The following is a 24,697-nucleotide window of genomic DNA, read 5'->3' as shown; positions in this document are numbered from 1 at the left end:
CGGAAATTTCCTCTCTCTCCTGCAAGCTCAGTTATGCATTTTAAAAGATAACTGTTTTATTCAATATTTCTGTGTGTTTTGAGCAAGAAGATTTTAGGTTAAGTCTGCCATTTATCCAGAGGCTACTACTATATTACTGAAAGAAAAATTATTGAAGGAGATATTCAAAAGGTTAGTCATATTCTGTATGAAGATATAGAAGTCTCAATATTAAACCACATAAACCATAAATGAAGAGCTTATACATTGTTATGCTTTTAAAATATGTCAAAAACATTTTAGATATCCAGTTAAAACTCCAGGAAGACAAATTTAATTCATGAAGTACATTAAATACTATTTTTATTAGGAAAAACAAAACAAAAACAAAAAAAACAATAGCAACAGTATTTAATCCCTCACTGAAAAGGAACATGGAACTTACAGTGCATTGTCAAATTTCCCAGAGCTATACTGGTGAACGTAAGAAGAATAAGCCAAGTCTTCATGAGCTGTTGCTACATGAATATTTTTGCCACCAAACACCGACTGCCGAATGTCAAGGGCTGCCTGAAAGAGTCATGAAAATAACTGATAATACTGTAAATCCGTAGAAAGCACTACCCAGTTAAATTAAGCATCCTAGCAATTTAAATAGTCCATATACTCAATCCCATCCATTTTAAAGAAAAGGCATGCTGTATTTAAATCACAATAAAACATAAAAATTATCTATAAGGCTTGATTTTCTGAAGACTGAGTTTGACTTAAAAGGCAATGGCTTAATAATAAAAGCCATTCACATGTCTTAAGAAGCACATCAGTGTTTTTCTCCGTGTCCCTTTTTTTAGAAGTGAACTATAAAATCAAGGATACCTTGCCCAGGACGATGGCAACACATCTTTACCTGAGAATGACTAAGGATAAGACCTAAAGTAACTGCTGTTGACCCTGCTTGCTATTACAGAGACAGCTATAATGACTTGCGCTAAATCAACAACAGTGAAATCTGGGCAAATGAAAATGGAAGAGTACTCTTGAATATAAAGCCCACAACGAATCAACTGTTTTTCCTGGATGATTCACTTTAATTCCTAAAACATTAACTTTTAAGCTTTGCAGGTATTATTTAGTAAAATAATGGTATGTCATATATGAGGAAGGGCTTAGCATGTTTTTAAAAAAATGATTTTTAGAGAGAGAGAGAGAGAGAGAAACACTGATTTGTTGTTCCACTTCTTTATGCATTCATTGGTTGGTTCTTGGTGTACTGGGGTGAGCTACCCAGACAGGGAAGGAAGTTATTTTTTGAGAGTAGTTTATACACTGCAAACAAGTACAGGTCAACAAAACAATTTAGGTTGAAAGAAAAAAAGTGTAACTATTAACATACCTGATAAATTGCAACAGACTGACAGATATTATCTACATTGAGTAAGTAGAACCCATAATCTAGTAGTGTATCAGAATATTTTGGGTGTTTGGATCCAAAATGATCCCTATAAAAAGATAAAAAACTATTAGGCTATAAAGTAGAGACAGATAATTTGAAATAGTATTATTAACAACAATCACGTACCGTGCCAAATACACTGCATGCTTAATTAACTGTTCTGCCTTCTTAAATTCACGTTTTACAACACAAGCCTAAAGATAAAGTGAAAAATTATTAAATAACTCTCAGTGTTAAAACAAGTATAGCTTATATATTCAAACCATAATCATCAAAAAGAAAAAAAGCATCTTCAAACATAAGTAGAAGCGTTGTATTTGTAATTTCTTTCCTTCCAACTTGAAAATATATTATAAACAGGTTTGTATATATCCTGGGAAATTATAAAGCTTAAAATTTTGATAGCCATGCACAACACAAACCTGTTATAACAAAGTTATCTTACAAAGCTGGCATACTCCCATCCTTCCACATTAAAATAAAATGGTGAGGGGAAGACCCACCATGTTATTTTCTAAGGTACTTATATTAATATTCCAGTTCTACAGTGGCTTATAACTACCTTGTAAGTTTCATCTAACAATTTTTAAATGCACAGAATTTTGAGTTTTCCTCTTCTTAAAACATTTTGATTCATGAGAATAGCCAAGTTTCTAAATATCATTTGCATATAGAAATAGAAATCTTATACATACTAGGTTTTCTTTATATTAAATGTATATCAATGTTTTAAATTAAAAACATTAATATTATTCTAGCTCTGATAACCTACTTATGCTATTTATTCACTCTTAAATGACTTATTTAAATAAATTTCACAGAAACCTTAGGCTCTTCTAAATTTATAATTTTAGAATCCTTCTTCTAATTGAAGCTGTCATAAGTAAAACTAACCAAAATGGAATATCAAAACTGAAATACCTCTGGGTATAAAGAGTGTATTTGAAAAGTACATCAATGCTTTTAAAGCCTCAGTGCACCAAAGCAGCAATTTTTAAATATTACTAACTGGCTTCAAAGAGCTAATGAATATATTTACAGAATAAAATGAAACTACAGGAAAAATCAAATAAGTATTGCCCACCAGGTCAAGTACAGAAAACTGTCATCCTCTGAGACTGCAACATTATGACCAAAAGGTTGACTACAAGGCTATCTGAGGAGAAAAGTGACCAAACCCCATAAAACCAGGACATAAGGAATTCAGGTTGTTGTAAAGGCTTAAGGAAAACAAAAACAAATTTAGGCAGAATAGCATCAAAATAACTTTTTTTATCCATACTTCATAGAGCTGAATTATGAAAATAATAAATTTCAAAGGTTTTTTGGGTATAATATAATTAGCTTAAGTCTTTATGTGTAGAAATCTGGTTTCTAAAACTGAGAACAGAAACTTAGAAAATAAGACCTTTCAGTCCACAGAGTATCAATACCTAATTTGTTAAATAACAGGTTAACTAAAACAAATTCAAAGCTTGCTAAACCCTTTCACTGACTTAATAAGGCCACCATTATGCTCACCTTTGAGGCCTGCCTTAGGACATCCACCACAACTCGGACTGGTAAGCCCACTGTGATTTCTTTCATTGCCTCGATGCACCACTTGTACGCCTAAAAATATATACATGCACAGAAGAGCAAAAACTGATGAATCAAAATCGTAATATCTAATGAAATAATTGTGAATTATTCCTGCAAGCTTTCAAGTACCTGCATAAAAACACACAAAATAAATTTACACTGAAAATCTTCTGAGGCTAAGTTTACTTAAAAGTATATTACATTTCTCTTTGGATATGTGACACATTTGGGAAATCAGAGGCATGCTCTCTTCTCTCTTGCCCAGAAGCCTTTGCACATACTGTTCCCTCTGCCTTAGAATTCATTCGTCCCTCCTCCAGCCTCTTGGCCCATCAACCTTGTCCCTCAGGTTTCAGTCCTAGACTGGGTTTCCTGTACTTTCCTTTCCCTACTGTAATGCTTACTATTTTATAACTTAATTGCTCGTTCGCTGAGTGATTCCTTTGTGTCAGCTATTGTTTCAGGCACTCCATGTGCACTGACACATTTAACTGACACAACAACCCCATGGAGTATGGAATATTACTATGGAAAACTGAGGTGCAGAGAGGTTAAACGCCAGGCAGTGTGTTAGCATCTAGGTATCTAGTAAAGAACAAAACACAGAAGGATCCTTCTCTCCTAGTACTTAGTGGGAGAAAGGGAAGAAAAAGCAAAATAAATTACTTTGGATAGTAAGAACAGCTTCAAAGAAACAAACAAAAAAAATATTCTGACAGTATCTCAAGGAATGGGGGGAAGACAAATTGTAAAGTATTAGAAAGGAAACATTTGTTTTTCTCTGCAAACTTTCTTCTTTTCCATTCCACTTAAATGATGTAGCTATTCAGAAGCAATTTTGATGAAAATAAAATAGATGTGATTTAGGCCAAAAAAACTGGTTTGTTTATAAGATAGAGTATAAGCTGAATTTGTTCCAGAATAATGAAGTGAAAACTTTAGAAATGTGGTAGACTATAAGACTGATTTAAAATATTTATTGCCCCTCACTGGGGAAGGATATACAATACTTCCCTTCCAAATTAAAAACAAGAGTGGTCATATGATTTCTTCTGGCCAATTAAAATATGAGAAGTGAAATATGCCATTTTTGGGAGAAAGTGCTAAGAGCCAGTAGTACCATCCCCACGATGATTTTTTTGCATCTGCGACAAGCATGGTTCTAGGAATAACCAGCTCTAATGTTCTAAATAGAAACTGCTTCAACCACAGGGGGTTTTGAGAATTATATCTATAACGTTAAGCAGAGCAACAGAGATGCCCAAGACAGGCTGTAGCATAACCATACAATACACTTCCACTGTTTTAAGCCACCATTTCAGGGTTGATATTGCCTCAGCAGAGCCTGACAGAGCCTAGCCTACCCTAAACTACCCTAACTATCAGAATAGTGTGATAATTCATCAAACTATATCCTCGAGATTTATGTACTTTTCTATGGACATAATTGACAAATTTATTTATATTTAAAAGAATAAACTATCAAAATTACTGGGGGGAAAGTGGGATAACTGTAATAGAAAAAAAAAAAACCCCACCTCAAAATTACCCAAGAAACATCTATCAACGTTCCTCATGAATGTGCTGAGAGTTGCAAGCACCACAAATAAGGCACAGCGTAAACCCCAATCCAAATGTTCAAAGAAAATAACTGTCAATTAAATAGTAACTGCCTAATAAAGTGGAAACTGGTAAATAAAAGGCACTTTGTTCCACTGAACACACTGGTGTGTCTGGCTATATTAAGATGGGCCTGGGGCTGAGTATGAGAGTAAAGAATGGCAAGATTTGAATCACTCCATGTAACTGAAAGAAGAGTGCAGAGCTCTAGAGGGCAGTATAAAAAGAAATGATGGAAGAAACACCAGAGATAGCTGAGTCCCTATGTAGAGATATAAAAAAGGTGGTGGGCACCTGAAGAGCTTTTAAGATAGGTATTTCTAATACTCAAACTGTTGTTTACCTCACTCTCATTTCCAGTAAATTAGGCTATTCACACAAAGGCTTCTGTGAATGGAATTCTTTGTTTTTGGTGTATGAAAATCATAGAAAGTGTACAAGTTCTACACCTGGGTTGATAAGCTATGGAATAGACACTGCACATAAGGGGCAGCAAAACTCCATCAACAATATTAATTCAGCAGTTATAGAAGTTCAGCATCAAAAATAATTACAAGAACATATATAAACTACCTGAAGATTGCAAGCATGCAAGAAAGGATTTTAGATTTTTATAAATAGGTTCAATGTCTTCTCATATAGATATTAAAAGCAAGAGGAGCACCAGAGTTGCATAATATCACTTTATAATTATTTTAGAATTGTCTAGTTTCACTTCTAATTGCAACTTTCCTTTAAATATGGAATATATATTTATATTATTGGGGGAAAATCAAGATAGGAATAATTATAAAATATGAAAGCTAAGTGACATCTAGCTGACAGCATGAAATAATTATGATACTCTTCCATTAATAAAGCAACCAAGTAAATACTAAGTCATTTCTCAACTATGAATTCATTACTGAAGCATTAATTTAGTAGTATAAAGCCAGGAGTGAAGCTATCTTTCCCATAAGGAAGAAGAAAGAGCAAAACAACGTAATCAAGTACAAACTGAATCTAGCTTCCCACTGAAATGAATGCTTTCAAATTATGAGAGTTCACCCAGAGTTACATATCCAATAAAAAGTATCTACTAAAAAGTTTATTCAGCAGACCATGTCCATCAAAATAATTTAGGTAGAAATACATTGGGTCAAATGAAAAACAAAAACCAAACAGGGCCTAAAAGTTACATGTATATATTTAAAATCCATGTCATAGAACGTATCTTTGCCTGATTTTAAATATTCAATTCAAATATGTACTGCTTTAAGTAAACCTAACAGGTGAAAATGAGATCTATTAAGACAAATACGATTGAGTATATGATTTATCCTGTGTTTTATAAATACTTACTGGTCACAATGAAATGCACTTCAAAATACTCACCTCATCATAGTGACTTTTTGCAAACAGGAGTGCACACAATTCTCCATAGAGTGCTGCTTTGTTTGCTTGCTGGCCGTGTTTTGAGAGTTTATCCATGTATGTTTGAGCTAACTTAAATGTTTCTTCACCCAGATGATATTTGCAGTTTCCATTTCGCACATGAAGTAACCTATAAAAGCACAAATAAAATTTCTCTAATTTTGATATTTCCAGCATGGCTGACCTGATAACCCCTTACAGATCATTATGTAGCACACAGATGAGTAAGGTAACTAGATACAAGAAATGAGGCAGCATTCAAAAACAGCTGTCTGGGCCAAACTGGGATCAACTATAATAAAGCACATGAAGTGTATGTTCTTTCCAGAAAGCTATCCGTAATTAATGTCACCCAAGTTTGATTTATCCTCTCTATAAATATTCTGTATACTTTGTGCACTGAGCATGTACTACATCTAGCTACATCTAACACTTAACTCTGTGTTCCAAATCCAAAAGTAATGCAGTCTCATTATAAAAAATTTGGAAGACAATGAAGAAAATAAAAATCAACATGCAATACTATTATCTGTCATTACTTTCCATTCTTTTTTCTAGTATATTTGTGCAAAACTTGATCAGTTACCACTCATTTCATGTTACTTCATAAAGTCTCATTTTTGCTTATCTTTCTGGTAAGATAAGGTCATAAAAAACAGTGGTATTGTCAGATTTCCTTTATAACCTTTATGTCTGCAGTAGAAAAATACAGTTCTTTACATAAAATAACTGTAAAACTATGCTAATTTCCCAATGCTATGCAAGAGTAGTGAAACATTTTAGATATAAAAAGCAACAGTGGACCTATAAGACAGGAGAATAGTTTAAGGAATGGACATGTATTTATTTTCTATTATAATGCTGGCTAGAACATTATGTCCATGTCTCATGCCAATACAATTTTCTGAAAATGCTCAGCCAAAAAAGGAACAAGGTATAAAAACCACTAAAACAAACAAACAACAACCAACCAACCAAAAAACATCCTGGCTAGGCATCCTGGTTAAGAGTAGTATCCTGATATGCCAAGGTTGCAGGTTTAATCCCGGGTTAGGGCACACATAACAATCAACCAATGAATGCATAAAGAAGTGGAACAACAGATCAATGTCTCTTTAAAATCAACAAAAACAAAACAAAACAAAAAACTCAAATATAGAGAAGTTAGAAAACATTCCTCAGGAGTATTGAACAACCAGATACTTATATGAATAGATCAATGACCCAGGATGAGAAACATTCTAACAATCTTTGATCTCTATCAATCCTTTGTACTGTCAGGAAAAAGAACAACTTTAAGTGAACCAGAACTATTCAATAAAGTATTAAATATTACACCATGCCAGTGTGCATTCTCCTAACACTCATCATACAAGTTATCTACTTTTAGAAAAGACTAGAACAAAAAAGTAAAATAATGTACTAAGGCCAATAAAAAATTCTGAATAAAGCATCTTCCATTCATAATACCACATTCCAACTTAAAGCAAAAGTAAATATAATAACTTATCAGGCTACTCTTGAATAACGCATTATTACATTTATATTTTTAAGCAGAAGCATAAAAATAGAAAAAACTTATGTTCTGATATACAGACATTTCATGGTAAAGTACGTGTACTCATACAGAATAGAGACAATATCACTTTGACTGTCAAATTGCTGATATTATGACTAAAGTTTGCAATGACCTGCATCACAACAGAAGCTATATACAGGAAAATAGAACTGAAATCCAATAAAAGATTACAGTAAAGAAAAATATAGCCCTGGCTGGTTTGGCTGAGTGGATCGAGTGCTGGCCTGCAAACCAAAAGATCGCCGGTTCAGTTCCTGGTCAGGGCACATGCCTGCGTTGCAGGCCAGGTCCCAGGAAGGGGGCATGCGAGAGGCAACCAATCAATGTATTTCTTGCACATTTATGTTTCTCTCCCTCTCTTTCTGCCTCCCTTCCCCTCTTTAAAAATAAATAAATAGACTTCTGGCCAAGATGGAGGCTTAGACGGACATGCTCGGCCTCCCTCTACAACTAGAGAGGAATACAACTACTTCAAAACAAAAGATAACTAGAAATTCCAGAAAATAAAACTACACGGAAGCCCAACGTATGAAGTTATAAACCAGCGGCGCTCTTTGGGCAGGTAAGAGGGAAAGTGGGCGGTGCTGTTTGCGGTCGCACCAGGGACAGCGGCAGGGAGAACAATCCCAGAGGCAGGGAGGACAATCCCGGCTGCAGTCAAACCCCGGCGGCTCGCGACCCCAACGCTGGAAGAAGCAGCCACCACATCGCCTCGAACAGTGAGGCCCAGGGGGCAGGAGGACAGATACCCCGTCTCCTAGCGGAATAACTGTGTGAATCCATCTTGGACCCCCGCCCCCACACAAACCGCCACAGGGCTGCGAAATAGGTTGCGGATCGCCACTGGTCGCTGGGCAGTGACGACAAAGCGCCGGTGAGAAAGGTTGCGGATCGGTGCCGGGTCGCCGGGTTGTGACGAGTACGCAGGCACTGCCCCCTACAGCCGGCCCAAGAAAACAAAACGCATCTGTCAAAATGAGGCAGACAACTATAGAAATCCCGGTGGCGCAGCTCACCAGGCAACAGATGAGGAATCTGACAGATGAACAAATAAGAAACCTGTCAGCGGCTCAGTTCAGGGCCATTGTTATCAGGTGGCTTACAGAATTAACAAAAGATCTGGAAAAAGATGAGAAAGAATCGAAAAACACTCATACTGAAAGGAACAAAACCACAAAACGAGACGGATGGTGAGGAAATAAAATCCAGAGTTCAAATCAACAAACCAGAACACAAAGAAGGAACAAACAGTCAACCAGTGCAGAGAGAAAAAACAGGAAGCAAGGAAAATGATGAGAGGATCAGAAACCTCTGGGACAGCTATAAAAGGCCCAACATAAGAATCATTGGTTTGTCAGAGGGCGAAGAAGATGAACTAGAAATTGAAAAATTAAGTGAAAATATAATAAAGCAGAACTTCCCAAACTTGGGGGAGGAAATAGACTTACAGGTCCAGAAAAAATAAAATAAAATAAATAAATAAAAAGTTTTTAAAGAAAAAGTATATAAATGGTAATGGAAAAAATACAGTAATTTTTTTTGAAGAAGAAGAAAAATATATAGTAAGTCAGATAATAAAAGTTTTGAGATTCTCACAGTCAAGTGGACTGAGCATCTATTGTGTGCCTGTCATTTTCCAGGGGCAAGGGATGTAGTGGTAAACACGAGAGAAAGAATTCATGACCATAAAAAGCTTCATTCTTGTGGAAAGAGACGTGTTAGGGTAGATGAACAAACTCTTAAGACATCTCCTAAGACACCAATAAAATATGATTATTATTCAACATTCAATAAAAATAGATGACTATAAAATATTCAGTAAATTAAACACAGTTTAGGTAACTTAAGAAAGAAAATTTCTATGATTTTTTTAAAAACTTTATTTTGATTTCCCTTTAGTTTTACTTAAAAAATGTTTTTTAAGAAAAGTCAAATCAAATTGGGGAACAGAGGAAAACCTATATGAAAATAGCTAAAACTAAACGTTACATGTGCCGAAAAATAAGGACTGTAAGAGCGGAGTTATTGTACTTCTAGATTTGCCTTTCTTTTAAGTACATCTGTTAAAAGTGTACCTTTAAAGAAAATATTTCTAAGTAAAATGCTAATCTTGTTATACATGATTCTAGAAGGGTATTCAGAGCAGGAGTTAGAAAAATAACAACACCCAAGAGTAAAATGTATTTCTTTTCTAGGCAACCAATAGCTACCACAGTTCCTGGTGTATACTAGGCATTAGTAAATATCCGTTGAATGAATGAACAAATAAGTTTTCCAACAAACCAAAACTATAAATATACATAGTCTGATTCACAATACTCAAATCTAAGCTAACTACAGCAAGTTAAACTCTATTTGGGGACGAGAGACAGGAGGCCAGACTAGTGAAACTCTTAATATATAAACATCACCTCAGCCCTGGTTGGTGTGGCTCAGTGGATTGAGTGCCGGCCTGTGAACCAGAAGGTCGCCGGTTCAAATCCCAGTCAGGGCACACACCTGGCTTTCGGGCCAGGTCCTCATCTGGGGGCATCTGAGCGGTAACCAGTGGATGTTTCTCTCACACATCAATGTTTCTGTCCCTCTCTTTCTCCCTTCCTCCCCCTCTCTAAAAATAAATAAATGAATAAATTTTTTAAATCACCTCAGAGGAAAGTTGATGTACACTTAGAAGAGTTAAAACCATAAAAACCATGTACCATTAAACATGTAATTGTAGGATCTGTTTCATCTTACCTCACACAACATTCTACTGCACGAAACCAATGAAGCATCTCATCATGTAGAGTACACAACTGAAGGCAGGACAGAAAAACTTTCTCAGCATCACTGTACCAGCCTGCATCGGAAAGAAAGCCACCTAAAGGACAAAAACCAGCAACTTGAGATAATTTAATAAAATCACTTGAAAGCTAAATGATATGGTCATGATAAATATTATCTAAAATGGAACAAAGATACAAATTGTAAAATTAAAAAAACTTATTTTTTCACTCAAGGAAATAGATCAAAATAGAGACCTTGAATAAGGAGTCAAGAATATTAATCCTCTAAGAACACTCCATGGCCTGAGAGTCGACATTTTCTAGTTAATTAGCCACTATATTACAATAATTCTAATACATTCACCTTGTAGGCTAAACATAACTTTTTAATCTCCCCATACCCAATCCCAAAGAAGACAGAGGAATCTGAATAAACTTATCTTCTTAGTAGAGGAGCAGCGCATTGCTGAGAAACATAAATAAGAGATGGTAATGCTTCCTTCTCATTTTTTTCACAAGTAATTAAATTATTAACCTCCAATAGCACTGGTCTTCATTTATTTAGGACATTGCCCATCTTTTTAGCCCCTCAAAGATAGTTTAATATATTTTTAAATAGTGTCAACAGCATGTGAGTCATGAAAATATATTTTGCATATACTTGTTTTATGTTTAATTAAAGCTACATGTAATCAAACAAATATTTTAATTGTAGAGAAGTATACTTTCAAACATTTTAGGGCTCTCACCAGGTGACCGAATAATATGGTTATTATATATATTCATACTAAGCATATTATGTCTTGTGCTGGTTATTAGGCTATTGTGTCTCAGCTTCAAATCAACCCTTTTTAAGACTCTTTTATAACATGGGACTAGTACTCTGCAAACCGTATTTCTCTTTTGCCAGCTGGCTCCCTGTAGTCTCTGCCAAATAGAGGCACTAGAGTGGGAGGGGAGGAGCAAGAGACACTCCCTGTTTGCTTCCAGTTTCTGTCAGCAAGGCTCCAGATGACAGCAAAGCCCCCAGGGCAATGCGCTTCTCCCGCAGTAGTTCATTCCAGCAGTCAACTCCAGAAGCAGTTCTCTAACACTTGCGGAACTGGAACCACAGCCCCCGGGTTAGACACCAGCCAGCTAGGTGTGCTCCTAGAGGTCTGAGCTCTAGACCCACAGGCCCCACTCTCAGAGCTCTGAGGCACCTGCAGCCTAGCGGAGTCCCAGCTCTGTGAGGCACCTCATCAAGCTTCTGAACTACAATTTCAACTCCATCCTATGGTTCCCTAAGCCCTAGGTATGGTAGTTAATTCTTGCAGTTGTGTCCATAATACCGAAGTGTTCCCTTTTTGTCTTTTTCAGTTCTTTGATACCTGTTTTAAAATTCTTCACATTAAATTCTATCTCTACACAACATGAATGGGCCTTGAAAACAGGCTAAAGGAAACAAGCCAGTCACAAAAATCATGTATTTTGAGTCCATTTATGTGCAATGTCTACGATAGGTAAATCTATAGAGACAGGGTAGAGGCGTTGGAAGGAAATGAAGAGTGACTACGAACGGCTATGGGTTTCTTTTTGGGGTGATGACAACGTTCTAAAACTTACTGTGGTAATATTTTCCCAACTCTGAATACACTAAACATCTTTGAATTGGATACTTTAAACAGATGAAATGCATGGTATGTGAATTCTATCTCAATAAAGCTGTTATTTAAAAAATATCTCCATCACTGTCTAGTTCTGGAATGAAGTTTTTGCACTCTTTTGGAAATTTTAACATTAAGACTGATAATATAACTTTTCTAGGACTTCGTTCTTCTCCAAGATATTTCTTCAACCTGACTCATTTCAATGGACCAATTGTTGTAGTTTGTGGAGATAGCAGAGGACCTTAATGAACACCAACCTGTCTGCCTTTCAAGTTCCTTGATACTAAATTTCTTCCACAGATTTTTAGCTGACCGTCTAAGACTAAAGGACCGTCATGCTCATATTCATCAAGACCACAAACACTCTATTGTTAGACACTCTTTGGTCATAATTCCATAATTTTTTGTAGCAATTTATTTATTTTTACATTATTTTATATTTTCCTAGTGGCTTGTAGCTATTTTTTAAATTTATGTTTTCTTGATTATGCTGTTACAGTTGTCCCAATTTTTCCCCTTTTGCCTCCCTCCACTGAGTACTGCCCTTCCCACCAGCAAAGCACCCCCTCCCGCCCCCCGTCATTTCCTGTCCATGGGTCATGCATGTAAGTTCTTTGGCTTCTCCATTTCCTATACTATTCTTAACATCCCTCTGTACATTTTGTACCAACCAATTATGCTTCTTAATCCCTGTACGATTTCTCCCATTCTCCCCCTTCTCCCCTCCCAGCTGAAAACCTCCATATGATCCTCATACCTGTAATTCTGTTCCTGTTCTGGTTGTTTGCTTAGTTTATTTTCGTTTGTTTGTTTTTTAGATTCAGTTGTGGATAGCAGAGTTTGTTTTCAATTTAATGTTCGTAATTTTGATATTCTTTTTCTTAAATAACACTCCATATAACAAGGGCTTGGTAATGAACTCCTTTAGCTTTACCTTGTCTGGGAAGCACTTCATCTGCCCTTCCATTATAAATGATAGCTTTGCTGGATAGAGTAATCTTGGTTGTAGGACTTCGTTTTTCATCACTTTGAATACTTCTTGCCAGCCCTTTCTTGTTTGCAAAATTTCTTTTGAGAAATCAGCTGATAGTTTTATGGAAACTCCTTTGCAGGTAACTCTCCTCTTTTCCCTTGCTGCTTTTAAGATGGTCTCTTTATCTTTATAGCCTTTAGCATTTTAATTATGATGTGTATTGGTGTGGTCCTCTTTGGGTCCAACTTGTTTGGGACTCTCAGTGCTTCCTGAACTTGTATATCTATTTCCTTCACCAAATTAGGGAAGTTTTCTTTCATTATTTTTTCAAATAAGTTTTCAGTTTCTTGCACTTCATCTTTTCATTCTGGCATCCCTATGATTCGGATGTTGGTGCATTTATAGTTGTCCCAGAGGTTCCTATGCTCTTAGGTTTTTTTTTGAATTCTTGTTTCTTCTTTCTGTCTTGGCTGATTGTTTATTTCTTCCTTTTCTTCCAAGTCGTTGATTTAAATCCTGGCTCCCTTCCCTTTGCTATTGGTTCCCTGTATATTTTTATCTTCATTTTGTGGCCATACCCAATGAGTTTTCTGAGCATCCTGATTACCAGTGTTTTGAACTCTTCATCTGATAGGTTGGCTATCTCCGTTTCATTTAGTTCTTTTTCTGGGGTTTTGTACTATTCTTTCATTTGGGTCATATTTCTTTGCCTCCTCAATTTGGCAGCCTCCCTGTGTTTGTTTCTGTGTATTAGGTAGAGCTGCTTTTACCCCAAGTCTTAGTAGTGTGGCCCATGTAGAAAAGGCCCCTATAAATTGTGTGGGGCAACCCACTTTACCGCTTTGTGGCTATGTGTGTGTGGGATGGGAAGCCTGGCTTCTGTAGGCCTGCTTGGCACTTGCTCCACTTCCAGTCACCTCACCCATATCCCGTATGCAATTGGCACCTTTCGAGCTGCTGCCCCATGGTGTCTGCATACCTTCTAAGCCTGTGCAGGCCCTTTAAGCAGCGAAAATCTGGCAGTTTCTTCCACCGCCCTAACCACCCCCACCCCCACTGGTTTTACAGCCAGAGGTAATGGGGGTTTATGCTCCCTGTGCTAGAACCCTGCACTGTGCAGTCTGGCCTTGGGCTGGGATTGCTCGCTCCTAAGGTACCCCTCCTGATTTTTATCCATCACAAATGAATGTGGGACCAACTGCTCCGCTGCCACTGCCTCTTCTCCATGCCATACCACTTTTCTGCCCTGTCTCCACAACTCCACCCCTACTACCCGTCTGGATGAATGTGGCTTCTTAAATTCTTGGTTGTCAGACTTCCATATAGCTTGATTTTCTGACAGTTCTGGGTGTTACTTGTTTTTGAGATCTGGTTGTAATTCCTTCTATGGTTGTGCAAGGTGTAGCATGTCTACCTACCCCTCCATCTTGACTGGAAGCCCCTTTGCTGCCATTTAAATTACATAGGACTATCGAAGGATAAATGCTGAGAGTTCTTTTCATAAAAGAATGTTCTGAAGTTCCTCCAGCAAACCGTCTATGACCACTACAAAGAAATTCTAAGACTGATAAAAATGACTGTGACAACTTGCTGGCAAAGAAAGTGTATGTGCATTTATGTGAGAGAAAGAGAGAAAACATGAACATATACACATTAATGTGAGAAGTTAAAAATGAAAGGTTATCTTGGAGATGGAACAGCCCTGTACCCAGATGTTAATGAGAGTTATAGAAATATTCACATGCAATCAAGTGCACAGAAACCCACAAGCGGACATGTGTGCAATGGAAAAATAATAAAAATTAAATAAGATCTATAGTCTAGTTAACAGTATTAAATTAGTGTCAACTTCCTGATTTTGATAGTCTGTAAACCTACAATAATTTCAAAATATAAAAATGTTTAAAAAGTAAAAAAGATAGCAACAACTTTAATAAATAATTGCCTGAAACAGTTCTCTATGTAGATTTACTGAAAACCATATAAAATATTATCCAAACATTAAACAATATTTTCCTATGTAGATAGCATACAAAACCTCAAAATCCTTTTCCGTTTATGTTGTCAGTATTCTCATAACACCCCCATGAAGAATTTCAGAATTACTTTCATTTTTGAGATGGAAAAACACAGGCTCCAAAAGAATTAAGTCCCATGCCACAGGATATAGTAAGCTGGTGAAAGCGCTTCGTGGCAGCATGACATGGTAGAAAGATATGTGGCTTGAAATCATATAGACAAAATTCTAAACTTAGCTCCCCTACTAGCTATGTGACTTGAGCAAGTTACTTAACATTTTTTAGTCTTTTTCCTCTTTTGTAAAATGCTGTTAATACCAACACACTACTGGAATGACATGAAGATTTAGAAAGATATCACTTAAATGCCTAATAGAGTGCTTGATACAAAAGTTAATGTTCAATAAATCATACCTAGTTTTTCTAATGTTTTTCTTATAACCTCCTTATGTAGACTTTGGGAATGTCCAGGGAGAATTCTGTATTGTTAGAAGGTTTAATTCCATATCATGTCCTCTGTTTTTATCATTACTTACCTAAAACAAAGCCAACCTGAATGGCTTTTTCCTTTACTGCAGCATCTGATTCTGCTATATAAGAGCACCTTCTACTGAATGAATAGGCCAAGACTGAAGCAACTTTCACACCATGATCCATCAAAGCCTGGAAACAATGATGGAGCAAATGTCTGAAAGAGAAGGAAAAAGTTATTTTTATAGAGGTAATGTATTTTGTCCTTTTAGGAAGTGCTAGCTTGCTTTTTAAAAATACAGTACCATTATTTTCCAAAATGTAGTAAGACAAAAAGCTTCCTGCCTTATGAATTATGAGCCCATACTAACTCACAATTTAGTTTAGTATCTTTTCTCAAGTGGATCACTCAGTGATCCTCTATGTATAAACTGATGGCAACAAAGAATAAAAGTAACTTTTAACACCAGTTTTAAAAGCCAAATCGCCTTATAATACAACAATAACCAAATTTTAAAATGGGCAAAGATAAGAAAAGATGAAATACTGCCATTCGCAACATGGATGAATCTTGAAAATATCATGCTAAGTGAAATAAGTCAGACATAAAAAGTCAAAAACCATATGATTTCACTCATATATGTGACATAAAACTGAAAGCAACGAATGAATACAAAAAACAAAAACTCACAGACACAGACAGCAGTGTATGGTCATTACCAAATGAAAGGGGGATGGGGAGGTTGCAAAGGATAAAGGGGGTCAAATATATGGTGACAAAAGAAGATTTGAGCCCTGACTGGTGTGGCTCAGTGGATTGAGCACCAGCCTGTGAATCAAAGGGTTGCTGGTTCGATTCTCAGTCAGGGCACATGCCTGGGTTGCAGGCCAGGTAACCTATTGGGGGTGAGCGAGAGGCAACCACACATTGATGGCCCCACATTGATGTTTCTCTCTCTCTCTTCCCTCTCTCTAAAAAGAAAATAAAAATAATAAATAAAAAGAAGATTTGACTTTGGGTGGTAAACGCACAATGCAAAACACAGGTGATGTATCACAGAATCATATACTTGAAACCTATATACTTGACCAATGTCACCACAATAAAGTTGATTTTTAAAAAAATGTGCAGTGGATTTGAATAGTTCTCCAAAATATACAAATGACTCATAAGCACAACAAAAAATGTTCAACATCATTAGTCATTCGATTGTATCTGCTTGGATGGTTATAATAATTTTTCTTTTTAAAGTAATGGTAAGGATACGGAAAAACTGGAACCCTCATAAATTGGTGGTAGAAATGTAAAATGGTATAGCCACTGTGGAAAACAGTTTAGAGGTTACTCAAAAGTTAAACATAGGACTATCACATGTTTATACCCTAGTTTTCTGTACAGAATTGAAAACATATGTCCACACAAAATTTTGTCCATGAACATTTCATAGCAGCATTATTCATCATTGCTAAAAGGGGGAAACAACCAAATGTTCATCAACAGATGATTAAACAAAACCATATATCCATACATGGAAAATTATTCAGGCATAAAAAAGAAAAAAGTACTGATATAAGCAATAACATACAGAAAAAAGTACTGAAAAGAGCCCATAGGCCTGAGAGGGGGGGGAAACCTAAAATATTTCCCTCTGCCCAAACTAAATATAATGGGCAAAAGGGTTTTGGACAGGTGAGATGTGCCTGGGACATCTTCCTACAAAGAAGCCCTTCTTTTCCCTAATGTGGGACATTGAAAAATTAATCCCTGCCTTTTGTCCTTTAACCCTGTTGCCAAATCTGTTGCCTCCAGAATACAACAAGGATGCCAGCCTGTTAAATCAAGCATGCCGTTGTCCGGGGACAGCCAACTGACCTGGAGTCTGCACGATCCTTCCCCATGTGGGAAGGCCACCCTCCCCTCCACACCCCTACTCTTATTAGGGATTTCTGGACCCAAAGGTAGGTAGGACGACGACCATGTCCAGCTTGAAGCAGCTAGAGGAGCTCGAGACCTTCGCCCATTGTCCTTTATAAGATTGTAAAGGGTCTTAAGTCTGAGAGGGAGGGATTGTTATTTTTTATTGTTAAAATAATTAATTATTTAGAAAAAAGAAGACTATACGAAAGGGTGAGGCAGGAGAGCTTGTATGTATGACCCATGGGCATAGACTTGGGGGGGGATTGTTGGGGGAGGGGGGTGCTGGACGGAGGGGAGCAAAGGGGAAAAAACTGGAACTATTGTAACAATATAATCAATAAAATATACTTAAAAAAAACAGAAGAAAAAAGTACTGATATAAGAATGAACATTGAAAACATTACATATAGGAAATAAAGGAAGCCAGTCACACAAAAAAAAACTATATATTTTATGATTACATTTATATGAAATGTGCAGAATAGGTAATCCAAAGGCAGAAAGTAGATTAATGGTAGGCCAGAGACTAAGGTAAAAGAAAACGGAGTGACTGTTAATAGATACAACAGGATTTCTTTTGGAGTAATGAAAATGTTCTAGAATGAGATAGTAATGACTATAAAACCTCCTGTGTACACTAAAAGCCAATGAATGGTACAATATAAAATGGTTAGTTTTATGGTATGTGAACTATATCCATAAAAAAAAAAAATTAAAAACAAAATTTTAAATAATGAAGCCACTGTTTTGCATAAAGGGGAAAAATGTCAAATTACATGCTTTTAGTTTCACAAATAGTATACTAAGCACTTAGCAAAGTATTTGGACTTGTTGAAAAATAACTTGGGAGATGAAAGAACGGTATTCCACTAAATCTTTGTAATGGCCATGCTTAGAACTGCAGAGAGAAATTCAAATCCTGGAAAGCTACCATATCTTAGAGAATGCTTTTCAAAGTTTTTCTATAGCCTTTTTTAACCAAAATGAAGTTCTCATCTATTATTTTTATAGATAATTTTAACTAATCAACTAACCAAGAAGTTTCTCTATAGGCTTAGTACACAGGCCATATTTCAAAGTTATCCCTGAAAGTGAATTATCGTTAATTTTTACTTGTTTTAGTCTATCATCCCTCTCTAAAATACAAAATCCATGAGGAAAAGATGTCAGAGATCTTTTCCACTGCTATAACCCCAGTATCTAGAACAATACCTGACATATACTAGGCAAATTATTTACTTAATTTGTTGAAAAAATGAAACAACTTCGCAATATTAATATTAGAGATTAGCAGTATTTAGTAAAACGATGTTATTTTCCTAGAAATGTGGGTTAGGAAAAAAAAATGCATTTAAAGCAAATTTAGGGAAAAACAATGAAGAGAACCACAAGTACAATCAATAGCTGTGTCACCTACACCTACATGTGGCTCCTCCTACATGGTAACAACCACAACAAGGAAGATAAATTTGGTCTCCCTTTCTTGAAGACAAAAAGCAATGTGAATGTACTTAATGCCACTAAATCTTACACTTAAAAATGGTTACAATGGTAAAATCTAGGTTATGTATAGTTTACCACAGTTTCTAATAAATTTACCTTTTATCCAGAGCTCTCAATACTTTAGCAAAAACTTCCAATTCACAAAATTCACTGCCCAATTGACATAAGCGTCCTTGTTGATAAAGCTGAAATTAAAAAAAAAAACAAAACGGTTATTTTTTAAAAGAAGATAACTTAAAAGTTTTTAAATTTAATTTCTACTTTAATTGTACTTTATGAATATAATTCGATGAACTTAATATCTGGTGAACTTAGTAAATACTATTTCAAAGGTGGTATGATTACACAGTAATATCAGGAGAGATGCTTATGCTAAGAAAAATGTTAACATTAAATTAACAAATTTATAAATTCATACAAAAGCATTTCAGTAGTTGTATATGATAGTTAGAAATTAGTATTTGTATACCATATGATTTCACTTATTATGTGGTATTTAATGAACAAAATAAATGAACAAACAAAACAGAAACAGATTAATAGATGTGGAGAATTGATGGTTGCCAGAGGCAAAAAGGGTGGGTTGGGAGTCTGGGTGAGAAAGGTGAAGGTATTAAGAAGTACAAACTGGTAGTTAAAGAGCAGTCATAGGGAACATAGTCAATAATATTGTAATAACTAGCCCTGGCTGGTTTGGCTCAGTTGACTGAGCGCTGGCCTGAGAACCAAAACGTCGCTGGTTCAATTCCCAGTCAGGGCACATGCCTGGGTTGTGGGCCAGGTCCCCAGTTGGAGGTGCACAAGAGGCAACCACACACTGATGTTTCTCTCCTGTTCTCCTTCCTTCCCCCTTTCTAAAAATAAATAAATAAAATCTTAAAAAAAATATTGTAATAACTATAACTATGTATGGTGCCAGGTGCGTACATGAATTACTAGGAGGATCACTTTGTAAATTATGATGGTGTAAACACTATGCTGTACACCTGAAACTAATATATTAATTAAAAAAAGAAATCAGTAAGTGTAAAAGAGTATCTGGTACAATGTAAGTAATACAAAGTATTATATAATTATGTATTTATTAAACATTAAAAAGTCATACTGGAGCAACTTTCAAAATTAACTTTTTTCCTTAAACAAAACTGGATAATCAATGTAAAATCATCAAACTGATAGCAAACATAATGTCTAGAAGCCAGAACTGATCAATGTGCCCACTAAAGACTCTTCAGACCACTACAAGAATCTTAGTTCAGTTCTGAGTATAACACTTCATAAGGAGGCTAACAGTAGATTATGTCTAAAGTAATCCAGGACAGCAGGACTTTCAATTATTGTCACAATCATTTATTCACTTTTCTAACTTTTTAGAACTTCTATTTAAAATATTTTAATAAATGTGTTTAATATTTTAATAAATATGTTAAATGTTTATCACAAATAATACATGCATATGGTTAAAAGGAGACAAATACTATTGCCCCTCTTTTCCCCAACTCCACCTTATCAAATGTTTTTGAATTGATATATGCTATATAAATACAGTGTCTCAAAAGGCAGGAATTTGGCTACATTAATGTACTTTATACTAAAGGCACTTAACACTTAGCTTAGTTGATGAGAATACTGGTTTCAGAAAGAGGACAAGATCTAGAGTTTATTTCCCAATCGAGCCAGTTAACTTTGCTCAGGGAAAACACACTACAAAGTCAGGAAACTCTTGGGCCTAAGTTACTAGTCACAAAGGAAGCCAAGTCAAATTAGGTAGATATATTAATGCAGATCAGTAACAGCTGCTATGGAAAATCCATAACAATTGATGGAGGGGAGAAGCAACAGGCTCAGGAAGAGGCAGAAATGTTATCTTCACATAATGGTTGGACATTCAGTTAACAACAAACCTTCATAACGGAAGATTTGCTATTTTTGGAGAGGATTATGTTTTCTGATATTAAAAAAAAGCTTCTGGGAATGTATACAGTAAAATTCACTACTATTAATCACTGTCACGTTTTACTTTAACTATTAACTATTTAACTATCAACTGACAGAGAATAACTCAGGGAAAATAAAGCTAATAATTTATGACCAAATTCCTATTTAGGGGCTTTACAATGTGGTAAATTTCTGATTTGGGGCAGAAAAACAAATGCATAATAAATATATATACATATTCCACAAAACATTACAGGACAAAACAATCTTAAGAGTCTTACCAAAATAACTCATCATCGGCAAACTAAGGCTTAAAAGTTCTTTTTTAAGTAGAAAAAATGAAAACAATCTGTACAACTTTTTAGTTGGTAATCATTAGTCAAAAACAATTAAACTTTATATGTTCTACAATTCATAGTATCTCTTTAATAACTGAAAACTGGTATATCCTATTAAATGGGCTTTTAAATTAAAAATTTAGAAAAGTTGCCACTTAGTTATAATTGTAAATATACCCTATTAACAAATACAAGCATTTTTTTTTTTTTTTTTACTCAGCTGTTCAATTTCTCTGGCTAAAAAAGGGTTCACATCTAAATTCTCAGGAGAGAGTAATGATTAAATTGTTTCAAATAATCTTTATCAGATTTAGCCAAAAAATGCAAATTTATGCATTTTTTTGAATAGGATTTTTGGATACTGATCCAGAATAAAAACCATATCTAATTCTTACAAAAATCTTACATGTGCCAGCCAGTATTCTAAGTGGTTTTCATAAGTAACTCTTTCTATCCTTATACTGATGAGGAAACTGAGGCATATAAAGTTAGAATAACCTGCTCAAGCCCTGACTCAAGTGGATTGGGGAGAGTCCAGCAAATCGAAAGGTGGTCAGTTCCCAATCAGAGCGCATGCCTGAGTTGTGGGCCAGGTCCCCTCTTTGGGGGCATGTGAGAGGCAACCAACTGATGTTTCTCTCCTCTTTCTTCCTCCCTTTCCCTCTCTCCAAAAATAAATAAAGTCTTAAAAAAAAATAACCTGCTCAAAATCACACAATTAAGAAGTAGCAAAGCAAGAACCTGGTCCCAGGCAGTTTGTCCTTACATCCATATTCTTAATAACCTACACTATACTGCCTCTTGAAAATAATACATGATGGGAAATTTTTAACATTTTTATAGAAATAATAGATTTAAAGATTAATCCTTTTTTATGTTAATGCATTAAAAAAACCTTACTGTATTTTTTCCATTACCATTTACCCCCCCATACCCTCTTCTACCTCCACCTACCCTCTTCCCCCTATTAATACATTTTATGGGGCAGAGCTTAGAAGAAACAAAACTGAGGCGCTAGGGTTCTTCATAATGAGTCTCATAGCAGATTTTTAAAAATCTTTAGTTCATTATTACAATGTTTAATACTATGTTCTGAATTCATCAAATAATGAGGCTGTTGAAGGACTCTATCAACTACTCTTAGCTATTGGTACCTTAAGGAAAATAAGGAAGTAGGTAAATTACCTTCTAAGACACATTTTATTCTTATATTTTTATTAATTACTGTATTATTTCCCCTACAAACAATTGTAAACCTACTTTTGCCCCACCCTGAACTATATAGGTATGAAGAGAGACCAATTAATGGAACAAAATGCGAAGTTCAAAAGTAGACCTCAGTATATGTAAAAAATTAACATATAATAAAGGAATCATTTAAAAAATATTGAAGAAAATTAGTTAATAAAGGGGGCATAAAAATAAGGAAACAAATATGCCCCCTAATAAAATATAAAATGATAAATTCCAGATTTATGAAAGTTTTAAATATTTAACAAATCAGTGTTAAAAGCTACCTGGTAACAGTGTCTTTCTAAGCATTATACCACAGGCAAAAATCACGAAGAGTTACGTGATTACATAAGAATCTAAAAAGTCCATAAATATAAAATACTATAAACAAAAATTAAAAATACAACAAAACTAAGTAAAATATTACAAACACACTTAATATCTTTACTACACAAAGAGGTGAACCTCATGGTGATGCTTCAGAAGCAAAGGCTTTCAGAGACTAAAGTAAAAATCTTACAGAAAACTGAAGACAACTATTGCAAGGACAATGCAAGATAGCCCCAAACCCAAGGAACTCTTTAAGAGATGAAGATGAGGATGAAAGCCCTTCAATAATTCAAGGGGTTTTGAATTGGCATGATTCTTTTCCATACCAACTCAAAATTACCCAAATTACGACAGGCTAAGAGTGAACAGCTTAGTCTTAACATCAAATTAGCATACAAACAATTAAACTAACTTCCCAAAACAAAAATTTAGAAAAGTTTAGAAAAAAATATAAAAGAAATTGAGTCCACAATTATGGTCTAAGAATAACTGAAAAGTTCCATACACTATCTATGAAACTCAGGTAGCTCACCCATGTTTGAAACTGTTAAGTTACCCTTCTTTGAGTCATTGAAAAGTAAAAATCTTCAGATATAAAAAGGGGTTGTTATCAAGGAAAAATTACCATGATACATACAAAACAAATTTTCAGAAAACTTTTGTTTCAAAATTATATATCTACCATCACATATGCATAAGTTTTTTAAAAAATCTGGAATGATATTCAATAAATGTACATCATTTCTATCGGTATTTGTCTTCAGTTAAAAATTTCAGTGCATTTATTCAACAAAATTGGTTTATTTCCTTGAAGAATAATAAAAATATATTTGGTGAAGTTTCATTTACTTAAAAAATAAATAAATGTACATCTGTGGTATAGGATATCTCAAATCTTTTATCTTCTCCCTCCTCGCCATCTTTCATCTGGATTACTTGCAAAGGTTTGGTAGAACTGAACTCTTCCATTACCATTCTTGTCTTCCTGTATTCAACTGTCCACACTGTAGCCAGAATGATCTTTTTTAAAAACATAAGTTAGGCCCTGGCGGGTAGTTCAGCTGATTATAGAATGTCCTCCCTATAAGCCAAAGTTACAGGTTTGATCTCCTGGTCAAGGCACAGAGGAGAAGCAACTAATGAATGTGTAACTAAGTGGAACAACAAATCAATGTCTCTCTCTCAAATCAATAAATTTTAAAACATTTAAAAAAAAAAGAAAATTATTTCATGTCATTCCTTTTAAAACTTTTCAATGGTACTCTCAATGTGAACATGAACAATAATTTGTTAAACATGTCATTCCATTAGCTTACACTCCACGAGGTGACCATTGTCACCACTATACTCCTAATACCTAGCACAGTGCCTAGCACTCTATATACATTCAATATTTTCTGAATATATAATCCAAATTGGTAGTGATCTACTTTGGCTTCAACTCAGAACCTTAGAAGAAAAAAATTTAAGACAGTCTCTACTCTGGAGTTTATCATTATTTACTGAAACTGCCCAAACATCTGATAAATTTGACACTAGAGAGAAACCCCAATTTCACACACAGTTATTGCTTATTGTCTCCGCAAGCAGACTCTAAGCACCTTAATGAGAAACATTTCCTAGATAGTCTTATGTCCATCTGTACAGTACACTCTATGTAGAACAGTGCTCAAGTACTGAACTGAGACCAAATTTCAATGCAAACTTAATAACCTAGTCATGAAGAACATAAAAGTGCCAGTGCCTGAATGGAAAAATCAAGAACAAATACTAAATTATAGCTGCTTAAGTTTATAGAGAAAAATAAGTGTTTCCTGTTTTAGTATCTAATCTTTAACCAAGTAACCTGGGTATATGCATTACATGAAACTCTTACCTTACAGAACCTGTTTTATCTTTGTGATTTTCACATCAAAGGCAAGAATATTATAGATAG

General features: G+C 35.2%; 1 protein-coding gene across 1 annotated transcript in view; it reads right to left on the bottom strand.

The window, feature by feature from the left end:
- APPBP2 (amyloid beta precursor protein binding protein 2) overlaps nucleotides 1–24,697 on the bottom strand; it is a 46,334-nt gene that overhangs the window by 9,965 nt on the left and 11,672 nt on the right. Inside the window, exons 2-9 of the mRNA XM_090291766.1 lie at nucleotides 19,019–19,107; nucleotides 15,567–15,718; nucleotides 10,362–10,485; nucleotides 6,008–6,176; nucleotides 2,954–3,043; nucleotides 1,559–1,626; nucleotides 1,373–1,478; nucleotides 425–549 (exon numbers count right to left, since the gene is read on the bottom strand). Coding sequence (XP_090147892.1) covers nucleotides 425–549; nucleotides 1,373–1,478; nucleotides 1,559–1,626; nucleotides 2,954–3,043; nucleotides 6,008–6,176; nucleotides 10,362–10,485; nucleotides 15,567–15,718; nucleotides 19,019–19,107 — 923 coding nt within the window. The remainder of the gene's footprint in view (nucleotides 1–424; nucleotides 550–1,372; nucleotides 1,479–1,558; nucleotides 1,627–2,953; nucleotides 3,044–6,007; nucleotides 6,177–10,361; nucleotides 10,486–15,566; nucleotides 15,719–19,018; nucleotides 19,108–24,697) is intronic.

Source organism: Furipterus horrens, unplaced genomic scaffold (assembly GCF_987537825.1).
Source record: "Furipterus horrens unplaced genomic scaffold, mFurHor1.1.pri manual_scaffold_11, whole genome shotgun sequence".
NCBI classification, from domain to species: Eukaryota; Metazoa; Chordata; class Mammalia; order Chiroptera; family Furipteridae; genus Furipterus; species Furipterus horrens.
Note: the sequence above shows the minus strand (reverse complement) of the source record. Positions and strands in the feature narration are given on the sequence as shown.